The 23,547-nt window shown below is 44.5% G+C and overlaps 1 protein-coding gene across 1 annotated transcript in view; it reads left to right on the top strand.

Annotated features, from left to right (window-relative positions):
* EBF4 (EBF family member 4) overlaps positions 1–23,547 on the top strand; it is a gene marked incomplete at its 5' end in the record, with an annotated part of 47,476 nt that overhangs the window by 6,262 nt on the left and 17,667 nt on the right. Inside the window, 5 exons of the mRNA XM_084246464.1 lie at positions 3,726–3,882; positions 4,090–4,153; positions 4,312–4,367; positions 5,895–5,968; positions 7,234–7,302. Of these exons, the coding sequence (XP_084102590.1) occupies positions 3,726–3,882; positions 4,090–4,153; positions 4,312–4,367; positions 5,895–5,968; positions 7,234–7,302 (420 nt within the window). The remainder of the gene's footprint in view (positions 1–3,725; positions 3,883–4,089; positions 4,154–4,311; positions 4,368–5,894; positions 5,969–7,233; positions 7,303–23,547) is intronic.

Genomic DNA, 23,547 nt, shown 5'->3' with positions numbered 1-23,547 from the left:
GGAAACTCTTCCCAAATAAAGTGTTTGCATTTGAATCCTTGTCTCAGGGTCTGCTTCCCCAAAACCCAAATAAAACGCTTGTCTCTCCAGACCAGGGTGTCTATCTCCTGCTGCCCTGCTGTCTGTTTGAAAGGTCCATATCAGTAGACATCCTCCAAGTTTCTCCCTTGTCCCCAGTGGCTGTCTGGGTGAGCCCACTTTGGAGGCCACAGAGCCAGGACCTGGGTCCATCCACCTGTCTCTGAGCCCCCACCTGTATCCCATGATGTGCACCCAGAGTGCACCCAGCCCCAGCCTCTATCTCCTGAGCAGGCTGGGCATAGCTCTAAGTTTCTTTCTTTCTATTCTTCAATGTTGGTTTGTTTTCTCATTACAAGAGCCTCAGCTATTCCCAAAGGAAGAAGAGCAAAAGCTCCCCGCGCCCTCCCAGTCCTCTCCCTTCGGGGCTTGTAGTGCCGTTCCTTTCTCAGGGACGCTGACTGGGGGCAGGGTGCCTGGCAGAACCTGGAGAAAGAAAGCAGAGCCCAGACCTTCCCTGGGGCTCTCCCTTCTCCTTGTGCTGGCTAGACCCTTGTGATTGTCTCTGTCCCTCTTCACAGAAAACACTGCAGTCTTTAAAACAAAACTTTTTCTGCTTCCCCTGATCTTCTCCCAAGTCCAGGAGGAGTGTGAATGAAGACCTCACAGGCCAGGGCGGCTCTGGTGTGCCGGCTTGCACACCTCTCCTCCTTTTCTGTCCTTTTTCGATGTAGTGATCCTGTCCCAGAGCAGTAAACCAGCCCCCTCTGTCCCACCCTCTGGAACATGGAGGGTATGAGCCCAGGAGAGTGGGTGCACCTCAGACCCCCTGATCTAGATGGAGAAAAGAGGATGACAGTCAAGCTGCCTCGGGGGAACTGAGTCCACCCAGCTGTGGGGTAGAATATGGCCTGTGAGCTGTGCCCTGTCTCCAGCTGGTGGCACTGGATACTGCTCCCCAGAGCTGGGTCCCCTGACCTCTCTCCCTGAGATGCCCCCCGCCCCCTACTGTGAGGAGGATGGACCTAAGAAGGGAGGTAGCCCTGGGACTTAGGCCAGACTGCCCAAGCCTAGGCCGTATAGCCAGGCCGGAGCCAGTGGGCAGCCAGATCCAGACTGAGGGATATTTGCTAAGGGCGATAGAGAGGAGGGAGCTCCAGCCTGCATCCCTGATTTACTCAGCACTAGTTTGGAAACTGGCTTGAGAAGTGCAGGGTGTCTGTGTGGAAAGCATAGGTTGATTATTCCGGTGTTTCTGTCACTGCTGAGCATCCACCCCTCCTCTGTAAGGTCTCTTGTGCTCTCCCTGCTGAGAGCTTTCCAGCATCTTTTCTGATCTGGATGGCTCCACAGCCCTCCCCCTTCTGGCCTTTTCTACAGGAGGTAGTCCTGGATCTTCTTCCCCCTTCCCCAATCTGGTCCAGGGGCCAGGAGGGAGGAGTTGCAGTTGACTCTTATTAGCATATTCATCCAGCAGTAATCAGGGACCTGCTGCGATCAAAGCCCTCTTCTGGCTTCCCTGCCTCCTGGCAAATGAGCCCTGGTCAAGGCCTGGACTGAAAAGGACTGCAGCCTGAGTGGGAAGGGAGGGGAAGGTGGAGGGAGGAGGGTGGTCCTGGGGAAAGGCGCATCTGCAGAAAGACTCTTTGGGGCAGGGACGTCCACCTCCTCTTCCTCTTGATCTGAGGACAAGAAGAAAGACCCATCACTCCTGCCTTTTGAAATTCGCATTTTGCATGGGCCACCAAGACTCCACAGCAGACCTTCAGGAGGGAAAACGATTTGCACTTTATGATCGTTGTGTTTATTATAATTTTTGTAAGTAAAAACTTAATAAGCTTTTTAGTCCATGACATCCAGGATAGCATGGCTTTACATGAAGCTGAAAAAGAGTGAGTTTATCAAGTTATGTGAAGAAAAGCAGTAAGTGGTGAGGAATACAGCAGACACCGTCACAGACCATGGTCCATGGTGACGCTCTGGTCTAAATGACTCACTTTCCCACCATATTACACCCTACTTGCCTGCAGCATCTGAAGCCCTGCCTAGCCCCAGAACTTTCTGGAGGCCTTTTGTCATGTTTCCCAAACCACATCCTTCAAAAGTAGTCTGGAATCAACTTGCGTGGTGTGTTATGCCCTGTAAAAAAAAGTCCCCAAACTCAGCAGCTTAAGACGTTGACTATCGCACACCGTTTCTGAGAGTCAAGATCCAGGGAGCAGCTATGCTGTCATCAGGGTGAAGGCTTGGCCAATGTTGTGACAAGGATCTCCTTCCAGGTGGTTCTGTTCACTCCCACGACGGGCAAGTCAGTGCTGGCTGTTGTCAGGAGGGCTGGGATTTCTCTATGTGGACATGCCATAGGGCTGCTTGAGTGTCCTTGTAACATGGAGGCACCTGCCTGACTGATCCAAGAGCGGGAACAAAGCAAAAGCCAAATGACGATTTGTCATCTAACCTTAGAAGGCATATGCCATCCCTTGTGCCACTCTACTGGCCACAGAGTCCTGATACAGTGTGAAAAGGGACCAAATAAGGGTCTGAATATCAGGAGGAGGGGGTGACTGGGGCCTGTCTTGAAGGCTGCGCCTGCCCAAGCCAGGTCAGGAAAGGTCACTTCCAAGAGTCACTTCGACTTCCTGCACCCACAGATGCTATGAAGCTGCATTTCCCTGAGGTTGTGGCCACAGTACCCTTTTGGAGAGGGAGGATCATTGCTATGAGCCATCTAAGGAACACGCTTTGATACGATTAGCCATTTCTTATATGGTTTGTTGTTCCCTTTTGCCTTCTGTGCCCAGTGAGCTCCTATGCATTCCTCAAGGACCAGGGGAAAAGCCACCATCTCCATGAAGTCTTCCCTCATCTCTCACAAAAACAATTCCTATTTTCTTCCTTTGCTTCTATTGTTCGTGTGTATATCTTTTAGGGGGCATAAGCCACTTTGCCTGCATTATAGCTCTCTGTATCTGTCTCCCCTCACCTGCCAGACATTTCATTCTAGCCCCACTTGGTACCATTGGGTTTCAGAAAATATTTGGTAGGGCCTTGGATTTCTGACGAGCCAGGAAAGACCCCTAGGCCAGGCCAGACCAGAAGTTCCTTCTGCCCAAGGTAGCCAGTGACCCTGGCCAGTACCCTCTGGGAGGGCATCCCCCACCTTCAGTAATAGCCCAGGGTCCAAAAAGGCAGACTAGTGGTCATGAGCCAGTGTGATGTCCAAGTCTGGCCATCAGACAAACAGTGGGACAAATGGCATCACCATTACCCAGGCAATGCCAGCCATGGGCTAGGGGAGAGTAGGTGTCTGTTCTGGACCATCCCAGCTGCAACTTGATGTCTTAAAGGGCAGTCACGGGAGCCTCTGGTCAATAAGATAGGTCGTTGCAGATCAGCCTTTCAAAATGTGGGGCCCCAGGGAAAGCCTGGGTGAAGGCTTGCAGAGATGCCTCTATTGTAGCTACCTGCCCTGCTGCCTTTTCCCCAGGGAGCAAGCTGGGTGACCTCAGAATGGAAGGCCTCTGCCTGAGTGAGCGATGGCCCTGGCAAGGTTGGACAGGGCCCCTTCCAATTTGATTTCCTGCCCAAACTCTTGACACCTTGGAGCCCAGCCCTGACCAGCCTGCCTACCTGGCCTGAGGCCATGAGGCCTTTCTGTCCTTGGAGGACACTTCCTGTGGTTTCTCCAGCAACTTTGTTCCCCGCAGTGGTGTGGGCCTGGCACGAGCACATTTTGAGAAGCAGCCACCCTCCAACCTCAGGAAGTCCAATTTCTTCCACTTCGTGCTGGCCATGTACGACCGGCAGGGGCAGCCGGTGGAGGTGGAGCGCACGGCCTTCATCGACTTCGTGGAAAAGGACCGAGTGAGAAAACAGGGGTGCTGTGGGGATGGAGCTTGGGGTGAGGCAGGAAGGCTTCAGGGACCCCCTCCCCTGGGGCAGATGCATGGACCGGTGGTGGAGGAGTGAAGCAGTGGGGGTGAACGGGGAGAAGGGAGGGAAAGAGGCTGGCTGGAGGAAGCTGGAGGACCCCTGGGAGCACTGAGCATCCTCACCATCTTGTCCCCGCAGGAGCCTGGGGCCGAAAAGACGAACAACGGGATCCATTACCGCCTCCGGCTAGTATATAACAATGGTGAGTGGAGCCTGCTGCCCACTGGGCACCGCAGCACCATGCCACACATGATGCCCATTCATCAGGTCTGAGGGGCTCCAGGAGGGGTGGGCATGGAGCATGGCCCCTTTGCCAGCAGCCACAGCAAGCCCTCTGCACCTCTCCCCGCCCCCCCTTAGGACTTCGGACAGAGCAGGACCTCTACGTGCGCCTCATAGATTCCATGTCCAAGCAGGTGAGCCAGCCCAGGGGATGCCCTTGTGGTCTGAGTGAGCATCCTCTTCCCTGTGCCTATTCCCCCTGCGTCCTCCCCACCATCTTAGTTTCAGTCCCAACTGTCGGCAGAGATCTGTGGCTTTTGCCTTCTAGACTACAAAAAAGATAGTATTTGTACAGTGATGGTGTCTTCAGTGTGTCTTCTAGAAGCCCAGCCTAGATAGGAGGTTCAGGTGTCTGAGGTTTACAGGGAGCAAGGAAGGGGAAGGACAGGCAGGGGATATTTAGCAAGGGTGGAATCCCAGCAAGCCCAGCCTCAGCCTGACCAGTAGTGAGCCCTGGAGAAGGCACCAGAGCCGTTCCCCCTTGAAGCCAGGTAAGGATGCTATATCCTGCCTGCACTTGTCAGGCAGGATCACTGGGGATCACTCCTAAGGAGAGATTGTAACCTTCCAGACATTTTCAGGTGAGGTAGCTTCTAGGCACTGAGAACAATTCTCAAGAGAAAGCCCTTAGCAGCAGTGCTGGCCGCAGCTGGGGCATGGGCACGCTGGTACAATGAAGAGGACTGGGTGGGGCACAGAACTTCCACTGCAGGTCCTCAGTCCCTGGTTAATGTGGAAGGATGCTCTGGGCCAGCGTCTGGAGCTTGGAGAAACCTGATTAAGCCCTGATGGATTCTGCCAGAGCAGCACCCCAAGTGTCAGGGCTTTTCAGAGGAGTCCCACATGCTGGTGGGAAGCAGCTGCGTCTCAAGTGGGCCAGCTCAATGGGCCCCATGCCAGGTGGAGACTTGGCTTCTCTCCATGGCCAGGGTCTTCCTGCAGCCTCTGCCAGTCCCAGGGCAGAGGAAGAAATGGTTTATTTCTAGAAAGCCTGTGGTCGCCGTGGTCAGGGAAGCAGACCAGGCAGTGGCAAAGCAGACTGTGTGGGGTGCAAGCATGGAAGGGCTTCAGAGAAGTACAGCGAGAAAGGGACACCACAAATAGGGGGTGGGCAACCCAACAGTTATAGACTGGGAAACCGGATTTGCAGTTTAGAAGCTCCCTCACTAGGGGCAGAGTGGAACCTGGGGGGCTGGGAAGGCGCTGATACAACGATCCAAGAGGGAGACTCTGGCCTGAGCTAGGAAAGTGACAGGAATGGGGACTGGCTAATGGCTAATTAGCTGTGGGGATGGCCTAGAGAGACAGTGCAGGCAGAGGTCCCCTGGGGGTGTGGGGATGGGGTACCAGAGTGTGCCTGCCCCACCAGCAGCTGGACTTTTGTCCTTGTGGTCCGGGGACCTTCTTGGCCCCAAGCAGAGCTGTCTGTGGAGAAAACAGAATCTGCAGACCCTTTCTACTCTTGCCTGCCCTGGAGGTAGTCCCTGTTTGGGGGGCTAAGCTCTCAGGTCTTGCTTTGCCTTCTTGGGTTCAGATTAGGGGACATGGGGAAGGGACATGCTCTTTCTTGGGGGCAGGGCACCCCCTCAGCCTGGGCTTCCGAGATGCCCATCTCTCCCCCAACACCAGGACTTGAGAGGAGCCTCCTTCCCCTCCCTCAGGCCATCATCTATGAGGGGCAGGACAAGAACCCCGAAATGTGCCGCGTGCTGCTCACCCATGAGATCATGTGCAGGTGAGATGTGGTGGGCGGCTCACCCCTGGCCCAGATGTTGCCAGGGACTGCCACCAAGTCCTGCCCTAACTGCTGTCACTACCTCTCTCCCCTCTGCTCCCTGGAGAAGCTGGTGGGGGAGGCTTTGAGGGAAGAGAGAGGCCCCTGGGCATAGAGCTGGCTGAGGAGAGGGTCCTTGAGGCCCCATTAGCCTGGCCTGTTTATGTGGCTTCTCCAAGTGTTTTTGCAAAAGAGGCCTCCTGCCGCTCCTGGGAAGCTTAATAAAGCTCTGGGGAAGACTCACTGGGGAGGTGGGGGCAGGGCCTGGCCTCCAGGATTAACTCGGAGGCAGGAGGAAGGAAACTTTGCTACCTCCCAGGAGAACCTCAGGGCAGCTTCCTGCGGTGAGCAGGGTGGGGTGAACACAGTTCTTGACTCTCCTACCGTTACCCAGAGCCTCGAATTTCTAGACAAGGTCTCCCTAGGATATCTGGGGGGGGGGGGGGGTTGTGTGCAGTTTCTTGTGCATGGAAAAAAATCATCTTTAAAAATCTGCCTCCCCCCCAAAAAAAAAAATCTGCCTCCCTGGTGGAGCAGGCGGTTAACCGCAGCGCTGTGAAGCTGTCCGCAGCCTCTGCAGTGCCGGTTCCATCCCTGCTGGCCTTGGAGCAACCCACATGGCGAGCAGACCTCTCCTGTCTCGCCCACTACTCCCCTCAGCAGTGTATTTCGTCAGTCTATCTGTTCTGTTCCCGGTTCTGTCTCTGATGAATCCTCTCACCCTCCCGCGCATCTGGCCTGTACCCCGTTCTTGTATAAATAAAAAAAAAAATCTGATTGGAACGTGGTCTACCTTCAGGAAGGGTAGTGTCAAGGAGGGAACGTGAGGGGATTTCTGGGGCACTGGTTACATGGATGGGTTCACCTTGTAATAGGTCATGAGCTGCATGCTTACAGCTTGAGTTCTTTTCTGGGTATATGAAAAGTGTAGAGAGAGACTCTGCAGGGACCAGCTGCCTGCCTGCCCTTTCCTGGGGTTTCCTGGCCACCTTGTCTCTGCAGCTGGGATCTCCAGGTCGCTGTAGAGGACCTTGGGAGTGAGTCTCTCTCTCTCTCTGTCTCGCTCTCTCTGTCTCTCTGTCTGTCTGTCTGTCTCTCTCTCTCTCTCTCTCTCTCTCTCTCTCACACACACACACACACACACACACACACACACACACACACCCCTGTAATCTCTCTCTCCTTCCCTTCCTTCCTCTTTCCCTCCCTCCTCATCTTTGTTTCAGTCGGTGCTGTGACCGGAAGAGCTGTGGCAACCGGAATGAGACGCCCTCAGACCCCGTCATTATTGACAGGTACTGGCTGGGGAGGTCTGAGAGCTGCAAGGCAGGGCAAGCTGAGCCGCCCAGCATGTGGCCCCCCACCAACCCTGGTTTCTTTTGGCGGCTTTCAGACACCAGGGAGCCACAGCCCTGGTGCCCAGAGGGGAGCCCCTGGTGGCACTTTTCCTGGGGAAGGGTTAGGGGCTGTGTTCCCCTACCCAAGGAGCGGGAGAAGGCAGGGGATGGAGGGAGTAGGAGGAGGGAGGAGCTGGAGAGCCAGCGCCAGGGAGGCTGCTGGGGCTGGAGGGGCTGGAGGGGCTGTCGTGGGTGTGTTGGGACTGCTGGGTCCTGTCCCTGAATGCCCCACCTCTGTGCTGTCCACTGGACTCCTGGAAGGTTCATTTCCTTCATTTAAAAAATGAGGGAAATATTTGACAGGTTGCTGTCACAGGATTGTTGAGGCGACGTCTGTGACCATGCACTCTCCCACCCGGATGTTTTAAATCTTTGTGTTTCTTTTTGAATAGGAAATGCATCTGTAAGATACAAAGTCCAAAGGCACAAAAGAGTAAATAATAGAAAGTAAATCTGCCCGTCCTCATGTAGAACCTACTTTACAGAGTGTACTTCTGTGCCTTAGCAATTTTTTTATAACACTGTATCTTAGAGATCATTCCATTTTAGAGCATAAACGCTTATTCTCCTTTTAATAGATAAAAGGTTCAGAAATTAAGAGATTTAAAAGGCTTGATAGCAAAACCTCCCACCGCTGCCTCTCACCTGTCCACTGCCCTCCACACCAGCAACTGCTGTTCTTGAGTCTCCTTGCAGAGTTTGTGCATATACAAGAAAATACAGTATGCATTCTTTTTACACCTTTCTTCTTTTCTTTTTTTTTTTAAAGATTTATTTTATCTATGCATGCAAGAACTGGGGTACAAGCCAGAGGTGTAGGGGCTGAGAGGATTCACCAGAGACAGAGTGGGGAACAGAACAGGCAGATCAACTGAAATACACTGCTGAGGGGAGCACTGGGTAAGACAGGAGAGGTCTGCTGCACCATGTAGGTAGCTCCCTGGCTGGGGATTGAACTCGTGCTGCAATGGCTGCTTCATAGGTTGCGTCTTAACCCCTTGTGCCGCCAGGGAGGCCCTCTTTCTCCTTTTCTAATAAAAATGGACTTATATGAACCATACTTTTCAGCACCTTTCTTTTTCTTCAAAAAAATTCATCTTATGTCAGAAGCTTATATTAGGGTACAAGTCTCTTTACCCTTTTTTTGCTACTGTAAAATATTCCATGGTGTGGATGGACTGTAATTTCTTTAAATAGTTTGCTATTGCTAGACATTTTGGCTCTTTTCATTCTTTTTCAGGCATAAAATATGCTGCAATGAATTACTTTGTCCATGTGCCATTTTGCACATGTGTGATTTATATAAAGGACTTTACTAGAAGTAGAATCACTGGGTCAAAGGAAATGGGCATTTGTAATTCTGAATTATTGCCATTCTGCCCTCTGTTGAGATTATACCATTGACATTCATACCAACAATTTTGAGAATACCATTATGTTGCGTATTCATTCAGAAATCACTTTTTTTTAAAGATTTATTTATGCATACAGGAACTGGGGTATAGGCTAGAGGTGGGGGAGAGAGGATTCACTAGAGACAGAGTGGGGATCAGAATAGGCAGACTGACTGAGATATACTGCTGAGGGGAGCAGCCGGCGAGGCAGGAGAGGTCTGCTGTGCCATGTGTGTAGCTCCCTAGCCGGCTGGGGATTGAACTCATGCTGCAGTGACTGCAGTTAACTTCATAGTGCTGCGACTTAACCCCTTGCACCACCAAAAATCATTTTTTGATAGGATGGGGTTTGTAGGAAGACGTGATGATGGAGAACTCTTGGGTAGGGCAGGAGAAAGGCAAGCCATGGTAGGCTGCGAGGAAACCGTGGTTGTTAGTGTTATGAGGACTTCAGTTTTTATTCTGAATGACATGGAAACTTTTGGGAGGGTTTGAGAAGAATCCTACACTCTGATTTATATTTTAGCAAGGTCACCCTAGCTCCTGCATTGATGATGACCTGTAGGAGGCCAGGGTAGGAGCAGAGAGATGAGTTAGGAAGCCATTACATTTTTCTAAGTGAGATAATGGAGGCTGAGACTAGGGCTGTGACAGAAAAGCTTGTAAGAAGCAGTTGGATTCTGAGTAGATTTTTTGTGGCAGAACTGACAGGATTTGTTTTGGAAGGAGAGACAAAGTGACAAAGAAGCCAATGACGTCTCCAAGGTTCCTGACCCCAGTATCTTAGAAAGAACTTGTATTTACTGAGAAAGAGAAGATTTTAGGAGGATCAGGTTTGGGAAGAGGAAGATGAGGAGTTTGGTTTTGGTCATTTTAAGTTTAAAATGCTTGCTAACTATCCAGGAGGGAATGTTACAAAAGCAGCTGAAAGTAGGAGTAGGGATCTCGAAGGTCAGTTTGCAGATATAAATTTGAATATATGAGGTCATCGAGGGACTGATTGTCAGTAGAAAATAGAAGAGGTCCCAGAACTGGGTGTATGGACACTTCAGTGTCCAGTGTTTACGCAGTTTTGGAGAGATGGACACAGCAGGGGAGAAGGAGAAGGCTCAGCCAGTGAAGAGGAAATCAGGGGATTGGCGTGTCCATGGATGTGATAAAAAAATTAAGAATTAGATTTAGGGGGACAACCATGGGAAACAATGGCAACCTCAACAAGAGCTATTTCAGTGGCTTGTTGGCCAAGGAGTAGAGCAAAAAGAGACTGGGAGGAGAGATTAGGAGAGACAAGGAACAGGAACTCTTGAGTTTTGCTCTAAAGGAAACGGTGGTGGCAGGAACGCAGCGTTCATGTATTGATGGGAAAAACCCAGCAGGAAAGGGGGAAATGTTGGTGCTAGAGTGGAGGGCAGGATTGCTAAAGCAACGGTTGTTAGTGGGGAGAGGTGGAGTGGGACAAGCGTGGGATCTCACACGCAGGCGGGGGCTGGTTTTCGCTGGAGCACACGCAGAACCTGAGCGCAGAAGTGTTGTTGATGTTCTTTTGATTGCCTTTTTTCTCCATGAAATTGAAAGCAAGTTCAACAGTTGAGGGCGGGGAGGGAGACACAGGGCGTGCAGTGATGGTCTGGAAGAGTGAATGAACCATGGCGATGTCATGTGAATGCCTGACAGCACTAAGCACCCGCCTGACGTTTGTGTAAATTTGGAGCTTCCCTCTAGCTCTGGGCTGAGACACACCAGTGCAGTTGCAGAGCAGGTGAATGGCGGCTTACAACAGTGGCTTATCAGGTGAGTTCTATGAAACAGGAGAGGGCGAGAGGGCCTCCCTGGTGGCGCAAGGGGTTAGGCACAGCACTATGGAGCTATCTGCAGCCTCTGCATCACGAGTTCGATCCCCGGCTGGCCAGGGAGCAACCCACATGGCACAGCAGACCTTCCTGCCATTAGAAAGTAGAAAACACCAGGGCCTCCCAGGTGGCACAGGGGCTAAAGTCTTAGTGCTATCAAGCTATCATTAGCCACTGTAGCATGAGTTCAATCACCCAGCCATGGAGCTGACCCACATGGTGCAGCAGACCTCTCCTGTCTCACCTGCTGCTCCCCTCAGCAGTGTATTTCAGTCGGTCTGCCTGTTCTGTTCCCTACTCTTTCTGGTTCCCCCGCACCTCTGGCCTATACCCCAGTTCTTGTATGCATAAATAAATAAATCTTTAAAAAAAATGAAAGAAAAGTATCTATCTGCAAAGAGTGTTTACAAGAAACTGAAGCTGGGTGAGGAGAGGCGTGCCGGAGAACGAAGAGAAGGCAGGATGAATGGGGTCTGATGGTGCCAAGGAATGATTAAAGTCCGGGTCCTTGAAGGGAGTTGAGCAGGTTAGAGGAGGTCAGACAGCAGGTTGTCTGTAGGTAGGGTTATTTGAGGATTGCCCTTACTGGTCAAGTGTGACCAAGGGAGGCTGGACACAAGGTGACTGGAGGAGACATGCTTAAGTAGTGGAGGGGAGATAGTCTTGGGAACATCATGTATCTGTGTTGACATTGAAACCACTAAGAATTATGACAAGACCAGAGTTCAAAAGCATGCACAGTGATCCACAGTAAAATCTTGAGGGAATGTGGGGGCCTTCCTGGTGGCGCAAGAGTTAAGATGCAACCTATGGAGCTATCCGCAGCCTCTGCAGCACTAGTTTGATCCCCAGCCAGCCAGGGATCAATCCACATGGTGCAGCGGACCTCTTCTGATTCGCTGGTTGCTCCCCTCAGCAATGTGCTTCAGTCAGTCTGCCTGTTCTTTTCCCCACTCTGGTGAATCCTCTCACCCCGCCCCCCACACCTCTGGCCTGTACCCCAGCTCTTGTGTGCATAAATAAATAATCTAAAAAAAAAATCTTGGAGGAATGAAGGCAGGCCATCTCAGGGCTGAGAAATGACACAGTAAGTGGTCTTTTCCGTAACTTTTTTTTTCATCTTTCTCTATATCGTTCTGTGATAGCCCAGAAGATTCCATTTCTCTTACTCTGAGGTTGAACAGACTGTCAGTATTTAAAGTTGTAGGTATTTATTTTTTTGGTATTTCCTTATCTATGAACTGTCTGTTCATATCCTTGGCTTATTTTTCTGAAAAGGATTAACTCTTATTTTTGATTTGTAGGAGTACATATTAAGGAAATGAGCCCCTTGTCAAGAGTTTCATTTACTTTTTTCCTAGCTGGTTGTTGTCTTTTTACTTTTTTGATGGTGAAATTTACCAAATTCCTTAATCCTCGAAGTACTCTGGATTTTTTGGTCATATTTAGAAAGGTCTTTGTCAGGCCAAGGTTTTTTTTTTTTAAGATTTATTTTTATTTATTTATGCATACAAGAGCTGGGGTGTAGGTCAGAGGTGCGGGAGGTGAGAGAATTCACCAGAGACAGAGTGGGGAGCAGAACAGGTGGATCTACTGAAATACACTGCTGAGGGGAGCAGCGGGCGAGACAGGAGAGGTCTGCTGTACCATGTGGGTCAGCTCCCTGGCCGGGGATCAAACTGATGCTGTAGTGGCTGGTGATAGCTTGATAACATGGAGGCTTGAACCCCTGCACCACCAGGGAGGCCCCACAAAGTTATTTTTAAAAATATATCCTTGGTTTCTTCTAGTACTTTTAAGATTGCATTATTTGTATTTAAATATTTGATCCACTTGGGAAAAAATGTCAATTTTATATCCTATATAACATATGCAAAGGAAAGTTATAATGAAATAGAAATTATGGAGCATAGTGATCAAGAGGCACCTGTGAACCTGCCACAAACTTAAAATTAGAGCTTTGAAAATACCACTGAAGCCACCTCTGTCTTCCTCTCCTGTCTCACACCACTGCCCACCCCTCTCCTAAAGGTAATAAGTGTTTTGTGTTTATTATAACCTTGCTCTTTAAAAAATAATTTACCTCAGATTGTATAATCTTGAACAATATGTTGTTCAGTTGCACTTGTGTTTAACTTGATAAAAACACTGTAGTCTTCTGCAATGTTCTTTTAAAATTCAGCATTCTATTTCAAAGCTTTTTCTGCGTTGCTGTTTTCAGTTTGTTGTATTTAATTGTTGCCATATAAGCAGAGCTGCTATGGACATTCATGATTGTGTCTCCTAATAGAATAGGTACAAGAGTTTGTTTAGTATAAAGCTAGGGCTGGGATTGCCAGGTCATGGGGTATGCTCGTGACCAGCTTTCAAGTTGGTGTCAAACTGTTTCCCAAGGCAGTTGTACAGTGAGCAAGTTCCTATTCCTCCACCTAGTCACCAACATTTGTACTGTCCTGATTACTAAGGAAGTTCAACATCATTTTTGCATTACTTCTTCTAAGTATTTTAAGGCGTTTGCCCATTTTCTTTTTGAATGTTGTGTGTTTTTTCATATTGCTTTTAAAGATTCTTTACAAACTAGACACCCAGTTCTTTGTCAGAGAAGTATATTTCAAGTATCTCAATATAGTTGATTTTAGCAATATTTTCCTCAAAGTTTTTACTCTTTTATTTAAGAAATCTTTCCTGTGCTGAGTCATAAAGATATTCTGTATTTTCTTCTAAAGGTTTCACAGTTTTTCCTTTTACATCGAAGTTTGTAATCTATGTGGAACTAATTTGTAGGTATGGTGTGAACTAAGGAGTCATTGTAATTATTTTTACTTATGAATCGTTAATTATTCCAGTATTATTTACTTAGTGACTCATACTTTCCACTGAGCCCTTAGTACCATCTATGTCTTAAATCAAGTTTCCTTCTATTTATGAATCTGTTTCTATACTCTCCATTTTATTCCTTTGATAATCCCTGTGCTAGTATCACATTATTTAATCACTAACTTTATAATAATGACACAGACAAGGTGTATAGGGCAAGTTTCCCACTTCCTCATGTTCTTCAGGGAAGTATTGGCTATTTTGATCTTTTGAGTTTCTATATAAATTTTAGAATCCACTTACAAAATTTTGCCCAACACACACACACACACACACACACACACACACACACATAGAGACATATCTTTGGGGAGTTAGACTAATATTACAAGGAACTATTAATTACATCAGTTTAGAGGAAAATTCACATCTTTATGCTACTGGATCTTCCTATCAATAAACATGGTTTCTCTCTCCATTTATTTAGATTTTTAATATTTTTCAATAAAGTTTTCAGCTGTTCTTAATAAAAGCTACATACACTTATTGTTTTCACTCATTCAGTAAATATCTATGGAGCATCTTCTATGTACCAGGCATTTTTCTATGCTCTAGGAATACCAGAATTGACAAAGTTATGACATTTTCTTAAGCAGGCAAAAACATCTCTCCTCATGGAGAGAGGGGAGATGGGCAATAAATGGTAATTATTTTAGAAGGCGATGAGTGGAAAAATAGAGAAAAATAAAAATAATCAGGAATTTAGGGGACAGAAGAGGTACTATTTTATTTTATTTTATTTTTAAAGAAATTTATTTATTTATTTATTTATACAAGGACTGGGTACAGTCAGAAGCTCAGGAGGGTGAGAGAATTCACCAGAGCCAGAGCGGGGAGCAGAGCAGGCAGAAGGACCGAAGTACACTGCTGAGGGGAGCAGCGGGCGGCAGGAGAGGTCTGCGCGCCATGCGGGACCCTCCTCCGGTGGCCGGGGAGCAGCTGGGGATCAAACCGGCGCTGCAGAGGTTTGCAACCCAGCGCTCAACCGCTGCGCCACCGGGGTGGCCCAGAGGTACTATTTTAAATGGTGTGGTCACAGTAGGTCAAATTAAGAAGCTTGCATTTGAGGAAAGATAAAGGTGAGGATGTGAGCCATTCAGATGTCTAGGTAGCTTATTTCACTTATATTTTGTTGCTATTCTAAATGATTCCTCATGTTTTCTAACTTTATTGATAGTACAGAAGAATGCAATTGATTTTCGCTTATGGATCCTTGTCATTCGTTTTGTATTTTTGTCTTATTTTCTATTTAGACAGCATCTTATGCAGGCAATGGCTTTTGTTTTTCTTATCCAATTCTTATGTATTTTATTTATTTTCTTACTTTATTGTACTGATTAGACCCTCAAGCTGTGCTATAACCAGTGGTAGAAGGTATATCTGCCTTCTTTGGATTTTACAGAACATGCCTCTAATCACCATTGCAAATGTTAACTGTAGCTGTTTTGTAGTTATACTTCACTGGGTTAAGAAAGCGTGATAAGATTTTGTTTTGTTTTTATCATGAATGGGTGCTGAATTTCATATGTTGCTTTTCTCTACATGTATTAGGTTGATCATATAGCTTCTTCTTTTAAATTGTTAATTTCATTAATGAATATTCTAATATAAAATTATTTCCGGTATAAACCTGACTTACTGAAGACTTACTGTTTTCTTTATATGCTACAGCACTTGCTTTGTTTATAATATTTTATATATTATTTTTTACTATTTGCTGAATGAGTTTGTATGAATTTAGAATGGTTGTCTCTTGATAGTTTGTTATAATTTGCCTTGAGTTTATGGAATGACAAGGAGATAATTTTTAAACCATTGATTTAATTTTTGAAAATATAAAGAGTCATAGGAAGAATTCACCATTGAAACCATCTTGCCTTGGTGGTGTTTTTTTTAAAAGATTTATTTATTTATGCATACAAGAACTGGGGTACAGGCCAGAGGTGTGTGGGAGTGGGGGTGGAGGATTCACCAGAGACAGAGTGGGGAAGAGAACAGGCATATTGACTGAAATATACTGATGAGGGGAGCAGCAGGCGAGACAGGAGAGGTCTGCTGCGGCATGTATCTCTCTGGCCGGGGATCAAACTCATGCTTCAGTGACTGCAGATGGCTTCATAGGTTGCAACTTAACCCCATGCACCACCAGGGAGGTCCTGGGCTTGGTGTTTTATTTGTGGGAATATTTTGACTATAACTTCAATGACTTTAATAGGCTACCTTAAGTGAACTTGATAATTTATATCTTTCAAGGAATTTGCCCAGTTCTTATATAGTTGTTGAATTTGTTGGCATAAAATTGTTCATAATATTCCCTATCCATTTAATATCTCTAGTGATAACTAAAGTGATGTCACTGCTCTCATTTCTAATATTGGCAAATTGTGACTTTTCTCTTTTTTCCTGATCAGTATGTCTACAGGTTTATTTATCTTACTGACTTTCTAGAAGAACCAGCTTTTGGTTTCATTGATTTTTTCCATTGTTATTCTGTTTTCTATTTTGATACTTATTAATTCCCTTCTGCTTACTTTGGGTTTCCTCTTTTTCCTGGTTTCCTAGGGTGAAAGCTGAGGTCATTGATATAAGACCTTTCTTTTTACCTAAAATAGGTTTTTTGTGCTATCCCTGCCTTACTGTATATGACTTCAGCAGCATATCACAAATTCTGTTGTGTTTTCATTTCCATACAGTTAAAAAATACTAACTTCCTTTTGAGTTTGTTTTTTACCCCTGCATTAGTTTCCGAAAATTTGGGGGTTCTCCTAGAAACTTTCTGTTACTGACTTTTTTTCCCCAAGATTTATTTATTTATGCATACAAGAACTGGGTACAGGCCAGAGGTGTGAGGGGTGAGAGGATTCACCAGAGACAGAGTAGGGAACAGAACAGGCAGATTGAAATACACTGCTGAAGGGAGCAGCGGGCGAGTCAGGAGAGGTCTGCTGCACCATGTGGGTAGCTCCCTAGACGGGGATTGAACTTGTGCTGCAGTGGCTGTGGATGGTTTCGTAGGTTGCGTCTTAACCCCTTGCGCTACCAGGGAGGCCCTGACTTCTAATTTGGTTCTATTATTGTTTAAGAACATATGCTTTATACAACTTGAATTCTTTTATATTTATCAAGACGTGTTTTATGGCCCAGAATCTGGCCTACCTTGGTAAATGTTTGATGCACACTTGGGAAGAATTTGTATTCTGTTGTTGGGTGGAGGGCTCTGTAAATATCAAACAAGGTAAGTTTGTTGATGGTGTCGTTTGAGTCTGGTATATCCTGGCTGATTTTCTCCCTGTTCATTCTGTTATTGAGAGAAGGATATTAAAATTACTATTATTATGGATTTCTCTATTTTTCCTGGAGATTCTATTAGTTTAGCATCATATAGTTTGAAAAACTGTTGTTAGACACATAAATGTTTGGGATTATATGTCTTCTCGTTTAATTGACCCCTTTAACATGGATCCATAAAGTAGAATAATAATATAGCCACCTCAGGTTTCTTTTAACTAGTACTAGTGTCATAAATCTTTTCCCATCTTTTCACTTTTAATCTATTTGTGTCTTTATATATAAAGTACACTTCTTATGGATAGCTTATCGTTATATCTATAGATTATACTATATGCAATCTTTTTTTTTAAAAAGTATACCAAAGCAGACATTATATATATATAATATTATGCATATATTATGCATTCAAGAGCTGGGGTGTAGGCCAGAGGTGTGGGGGTGAGAGGATTCACCAGAGACCATGGGGGGGCAGAACAGGCAAATCTACTGAAATACACTGCTGAGGGGAGCAGCAGGGGAGACAGGAGAGGTCTGCTGCACCATGTGGGTTAGCTCCCTGGCTGGGACTCAAATTCATGCTGTTGCAGATAGCTCCATAGTGCTGATACTTAACCCCTTTGCCACCCTGCCTCGGTATAGTTTTATGTTTCTTGTGCTTGGAGTACATTGATCTTTTTGGATCTATGAACTTACAGTTTTCATTACATTTGGAAAGTTGTTATTTTTATCAGCAAACACTTCTAAATAAATTTGGTATCTGACTACTTCCTACCAGCTCCAATGCTGGAATTCTGGTTGCAAGTCAACATGACACCTTGCTTAAATTACTCTCCTGGTCTTCAGACCATTCTCCCTACTCTCATCCTTGTCCAGATAATTTCTAGATTATCTTTCTATGCACTTTCCTATGTGAGATTTTGTCCATTAAGTCTTGGTTTTCCTGGGTTCTCAGTTTCATCTCCTCAACTCTGGGGGTTTGCTGGACTCTGTGTTAATTTCCCCTCCTTGTAATGCTGCCTGGAAACTCTCAAAGCAATATGTTGGGACATTTGTGAGTTTCACCTATTTATTTCCCATTTCTTAGAGATCACTGCCCTCTATTTTCTGATGTCTACTGTCTTGAACAATATTTTGTGTATTTTGTCTGGCTTGTTTTATTTTCTTTTGCTTTGTTTTCAGACCACGTGTAAAGTGGCCTCTGTTACTGTTTTGACTCAAAACAGAAGTGTGTTCCTTAATTTTTCAGACGTGGTATTTTTCTAGCTATCTTTTGTCAATAATTTCTGACCTAGAAATTGTGTGTTGTGTGTGAAATTGGATCTACTGTCTTGTATGTGCCCATTACATCAAACTTGTTAATTGTGTTGTTCATATCTGTCTTTACCTCTGCTTAACCTATTAAAAATTGAGAGATGAGGTTATAATCTTACACATGAACTTTCAACTTGTCTTTGTGAGCCCCAGCAATTATATATCTATCCCCCTCTATCTATCTGACTATTTTATAAGTGTGGATGAGTTTTAAAATTGTATGACTATTTTTTAATTGAACCTTTTATCAGCATTTATTGATCTTTCTTTTCTAATCATATATATATGTATTTTAAAGATTCATTTTATTTATTTATGCTTATGAGATCTGGGGTATAGGCCAGAGATGGGGGGATAAGAGGATTCACCAGAGACAGAGTTGGGAGCAGAACAGGCAGACTGACTGAAATATACTGCTAAGGGGAGCAGCGGGTAAGACAGGAGAGGTCTGCTGTGCCATATGTGGGTTGGCTCCTTGGCCAGGGATCGAACTCAGGCTACAGCGGTGATAGCGGTGAAACTTAACACCTAGGCCACTAGGGAGGCCCTGTCTGTTTTTTAATTGCATTGTTTGTCTTTATATTATTCAGTTGTAAGAATTCTTTTTGCATTATGGATACCAGACTCTTATCAAATGTATAACTTGCAAATATCCTCTTACATTCTGTGGGTTGTCTTTTCATTTTCTTGTTAGTGTTATTTAATGCACAAAAGTTAATTTTGATGAAATCCAATGTGTTTCTTTTTCCTTTGGTTGCTTGTACTTTTAGTGTTGTTTAATCCAAGGTCGGGGTGATTTACCCTATGTTTTCTTCTAAGATTCTTGTAATTCTAGCTCTTAGGTTTATCTAAGTTCTAATTTGAGTTTTTTTTTAATTAATTAATTAATTTATTTATATAAGCACTGGGTACAGTCAGAAGCACGGGAGGGTGAGAGAATTCACCAGAGCCAGAGTGGGGAACAGAACAGGCAGACCGACGAAATACACTGCTGAGGGGAACAGCGGGCAAGGCAGGAGAGGTCTGTATGTCATGTGGGACCCTCTCCAGTGGCTGTGGATGGAACCAGCACTGCAGAGGCTGCAGGCAGCTTTGCAGTTCAGTGCTCAATCACTGCGCCACCAGGGGAGGCCCTGAGTTAATTTTTTTATATGATGGAAGACAAGGTCTTCACTTTTAGTTTTTTGAAGCATTTGTAAAGACTTGATATTCTTTAAGCATTTGGCAGAATTCATCAGTAAAGCTATCAGAGCCCAAGATTTTCTTTGTGGAAAGTTTTTACATTATTAATTCAGTATCTTTACTTGCCATAGGTTTGTTCTGATTTCTGTTTCTTCTGAGTCACTTTCAGTAGTTTGTGTTTTTCTAGGGCTTTGTTCATTTCATCTAAGTTATCTAACATAGTTTACATGTTCATAATATGCCCTTATGATCCTTTTATTTCTGGAAGGTCAATTGTGATGTCCCGTCTTTCATTTCTGATGTTAGTCATTTGAGTCTTTTCATGTCATTGTCAGTCTAGCTAATCTAAAAGCTTTGTCAATTTTATCTTTTTTTATTAAAAAATAACTTTTTTTTGTTTATTTCCTCTACTGTTTTACTTTTCTCTATTTCATGTCTTTCTATTCTAATCTTAATTATTTCCTTTCTACTGTTTGTTTCAGGTTTAGCTATCGTTTCTTTTTTAAAGAAAGTTTAGGTTATAGGATTTGAGATCTTTCTTCTTTTTTACTATACAACTATAAATTTTCACTTACATACTCCTTTAACTTTATCCCATAAAATTTTAGCATGTGGTAGTTTTCATTTTCATTTATCTCAAATAATTTTCAAACTTTGCCACAATTTCTTCTTTGACATATTGACTATTTAGGAGTGAGCGGCTTAATTTCCATATATTTATGAATTTGCCCAATTTCCTTCTGTTACTGGCTTCTAAATTTAATCAACCATGTCATAGACTAGACTTTGTATGATTTCAATCCTTCTCAGCTTATTTATTTTTGAATTTTACTTATTTATGCATACAAGAGCTGGGGGAGTAAGTATGGGAGGGTGAAAGAATTTACCTGAGACAGAGTGGGGAGCAGAACAGGCAGATCTACTGAAATACATTGCTGAGGGGAGAAGCAGGAGAGACAGGAGAGGTCTGCTGCACCATGTGGGTCACTTCCCTGGCTGGGGATTAAACTCTTGCTGCAGTGGCTGAGGATTGCTTCATAGTGCTGACACTTAGGGCCTTTCCTGGTGGCGCAGCGGTTGAGCACTGGGCTGCAAGGCTGCCGGCAGCCTCTGCAGTGCCGGTTTGTTCCCCGGCCACCGGCGAGGGTCCCACAAAAACAAAAAACAAAACAAAACAAAACAAAAAAACATAGTGCTGAGACTTAACAACTTGTGCCACCAGGGAGGCCCCCCTTCTCACCTTATTGAGGCTTTTTTAATGACCTGTCCTCGAAGATGTGTTCTTAAGGAGCATGTGTGTCTCTTTGTTGTTGGGTGAAACAATCTACAGTTGTCTGTTCTGTCTAGTGATTTGTAGTATTGTCAAGTTGTTTATCTCCTTGTTGTCTTCTGCCTAGTAGTTCCATTATTGAAAGTAGGCTATTGAAATCTCCAACTGTTATTGATGAATTATCTATTTCTTCCTTCAGCTCTTAAATATTTTGCTTCACATATCTTGAAACTTATTAGGGGCATATGTTTATCGTTATTTTTTTTTCTGATAGAGTGAAACTTTTGTCATTATAACACATCTTTCTTGGTCTCCCGTAACATATTTTTGACTTAAAGTCTGTTTTTTATATCAATAAAACTGCTTCTGCTTTCTTGTGGTATATCTTTTCAACCCTTTTATTTTCAAGCTATTTCTATCTCTAAATCTAAAGTATGTCTCACACACACACAAAAAAAGTATGTCTCATGTAGATAGCATGTAAATTATGTTTTTTAATCTATTCTGCCAGGCTCTGCCTTTTAATTGTTGTATTTTATCCACTTATATTTAGTGTAATTACTGATAAAGTGGGATTTATGTCTGCCATTTTGCTATGTATTTTCTATTTGCCTCACATGTTTTATTAATTTCCTTAGTGCTTGCTCTGGAAATTGCAATTAATATCTTAATTTAAGATAATCCAATTTACATGAATATCAACTTAATCTCAATTGTATATAAAACTGATGCTCCAAAAGGAATATAGTTCCATTCCCATTCTTTTCCTTTGTTTTATCCTTGTCAATCACATTACATCTTTACATATTAAAAACCATCAATACAGTTTTGTAATTATTGCTTTATTCTGTTTCCTTTAAATAGATTTTGTTTTTTAGAGCACTCGTAGGTTTACAACAAAAGTGACCGGAAATTACAGAGCATTCTCATATGCCCCTTACCCCTCCACACTTTCAGTTTTCTTGCAAATTAGGTTGGAAAACAAAATAGAACAAGTGAACATACATTTATAATGTCTTTTATGTTTACCTGTGTAGTTACTTTTATCAATACTCTTTTTAGTTCCTCCACTTCCTGCTTGTGCAGGGTTTCAGGGTCAGCCAGAGATGAGAGACTAGGGTCTTCTTAGATCCTTCCTGGGTATGTGCACTTCCCTACATATGTACATGAACTTCTAGATCTCCAGGAATATATAAGAGCTTTTCAGATCTCCCTATGAAGATCTCATTCCCACATTTTCCTTTAAATTTTTTCTTGCTAGACTTTTGTTTGCCCTGACTAGGACCACTGCCCTCAAGCAACAGCAGTATTAAACAATTACCAGTGGTTGTTTTCAGCAAACACCCTAAGGATAGGGTTTTTCCCACTAAGCAAGCTCTGAGTCAGATCAAATAACAACATCTTCTGCAAGTGGGACTGTCAGGGAACTGCTGGAGATCAAATAGTGACAATTCTCTGAGCATACAGCCTGTTGAGAAGCTCCAAATTCAGTTTGACCCTTCCAGTGACTGCTAGATTGCTGGTTTTCACAGCTACCATGGTTGCAAGGTTGTTGGTTCTCAAGACTACCACCGAGCTAGGGAAAGGGGGATTGTGGTAGAGACAATTAAAATACTAAAAATCTCTCACTGTTCTTCCTCAGATTCAGCCATTTTCCTGAATAAATATTTCTTGCATTATTCAAAACTTGTTAATTTTCAGAGTTCTGAAAAATTGATTTTGACCATTTTTGCCTGTGTTACTCTTATATTACGGAAGAATGGATTTGCAGGGGTATTTGCTCTGCATTTCTCAAAATTCTATCCCTGCAATTGATATTTTTATCTGAGCACAGGGTTTTACATTATTCCCTGTTAAAAGTAATTTGGGTTTTTTGTCCAGAATTCACAGTAATTTTGTCACAGTAATTTTGACTCTTGAATTCCATGTTCCTACTGTGAGGCAGACACTGTGATGGATTCTCAGAAAGAAGAGAGAGAAGTTTAAACAATGATTCCTGCCCTCTAAGAGTTTATAGAGTAGCTTAGAAGACAAAACATGATTATGTAAACCTTTACATAATGATAAGACGAAATAGAGAACAATGTAAGGCTTTCAGATAATACTACACAATAGTAGAACTTTCTGCAATAAGTGAAATGTTCTTTATTGATTCATAAGGTAACCGTTGGCTACATGAACTTAGTAGGCATCTGAAATGTAGCCACTGTGGCTGAGGTATTAAATTTTTAAATTGTATTTAATTATTGGATATCATAGCTCTAAGATTAAATATTTCCTTGATTTTCCAGGATGACTCTGGAAAAGTAGGTAGGGAAGATTTGTGTCTGCCTCTGAGAACTGGAAGCTCACTGCTCTCTTCCTCTGGTTCTTGGGGGGAAGCAGGAGGTATGAGCTATGGATACTTTTTGTTATATAGTTGTGCCTGATGCACAGTGAGTGTTGTTCAGTGACACTGTTGATATAGGTTGTGTGTGAGCTACCTGGCAGAAGTAAGCTCTGGTCTACCCATGGAGGCAAACTTAGACACACACCACCTCCCCCCTCCAACCACCCCTCTCCCAGTTCCTAGCATAGGCACAACCTAACAAGTGCAGTTTGGTAAGAAGCAATTGTAGAGTCTGTGAGAGAATCAGACTCCCTTCCTAATCCAGTGGTCTTTGCAACATTCCCTGTTTTCCTCTGCAGCCACAAAACAAGCCCTTCCACCTTTTCCAGGAGGGTCTCTGCTTCCACGCTGATGCTGCAAGCATAGGCTTCTCTTGGGCTCATTCTGGCAATTCCCCCTGAGTTTCAGAGGCTCCCCATTGGTCACTGGTCAGTGCTGAAGTGGAACTGAGGTTTCCCTTCTTGCCTGCAGAATGACCTGCACTTCCTCCCCACCCCACCCCTTTCACAGTTAGGAGAATTTGGGGGAGGGAGAAACAGGGATTCATGAGAGATACCCTATATACCCTGGGTGCTTTTG

This window comes from Talpa europaea (genome assembly GCF_964194135.1).
Source record: "Talpa europaea genome assembly, chromosome: 11".
Lineage (NCBI taxonomy): Eukaryota > Metazoa > Chordata > Mammalia > Eulipotyphla > Talpidae > Talpa > Talpa europaea.
The sequence above is the reverse complement of the archived record's forward strand: the minus strand, read 5'-3'. Positions and strand labels throughout refer to the sequence as shown.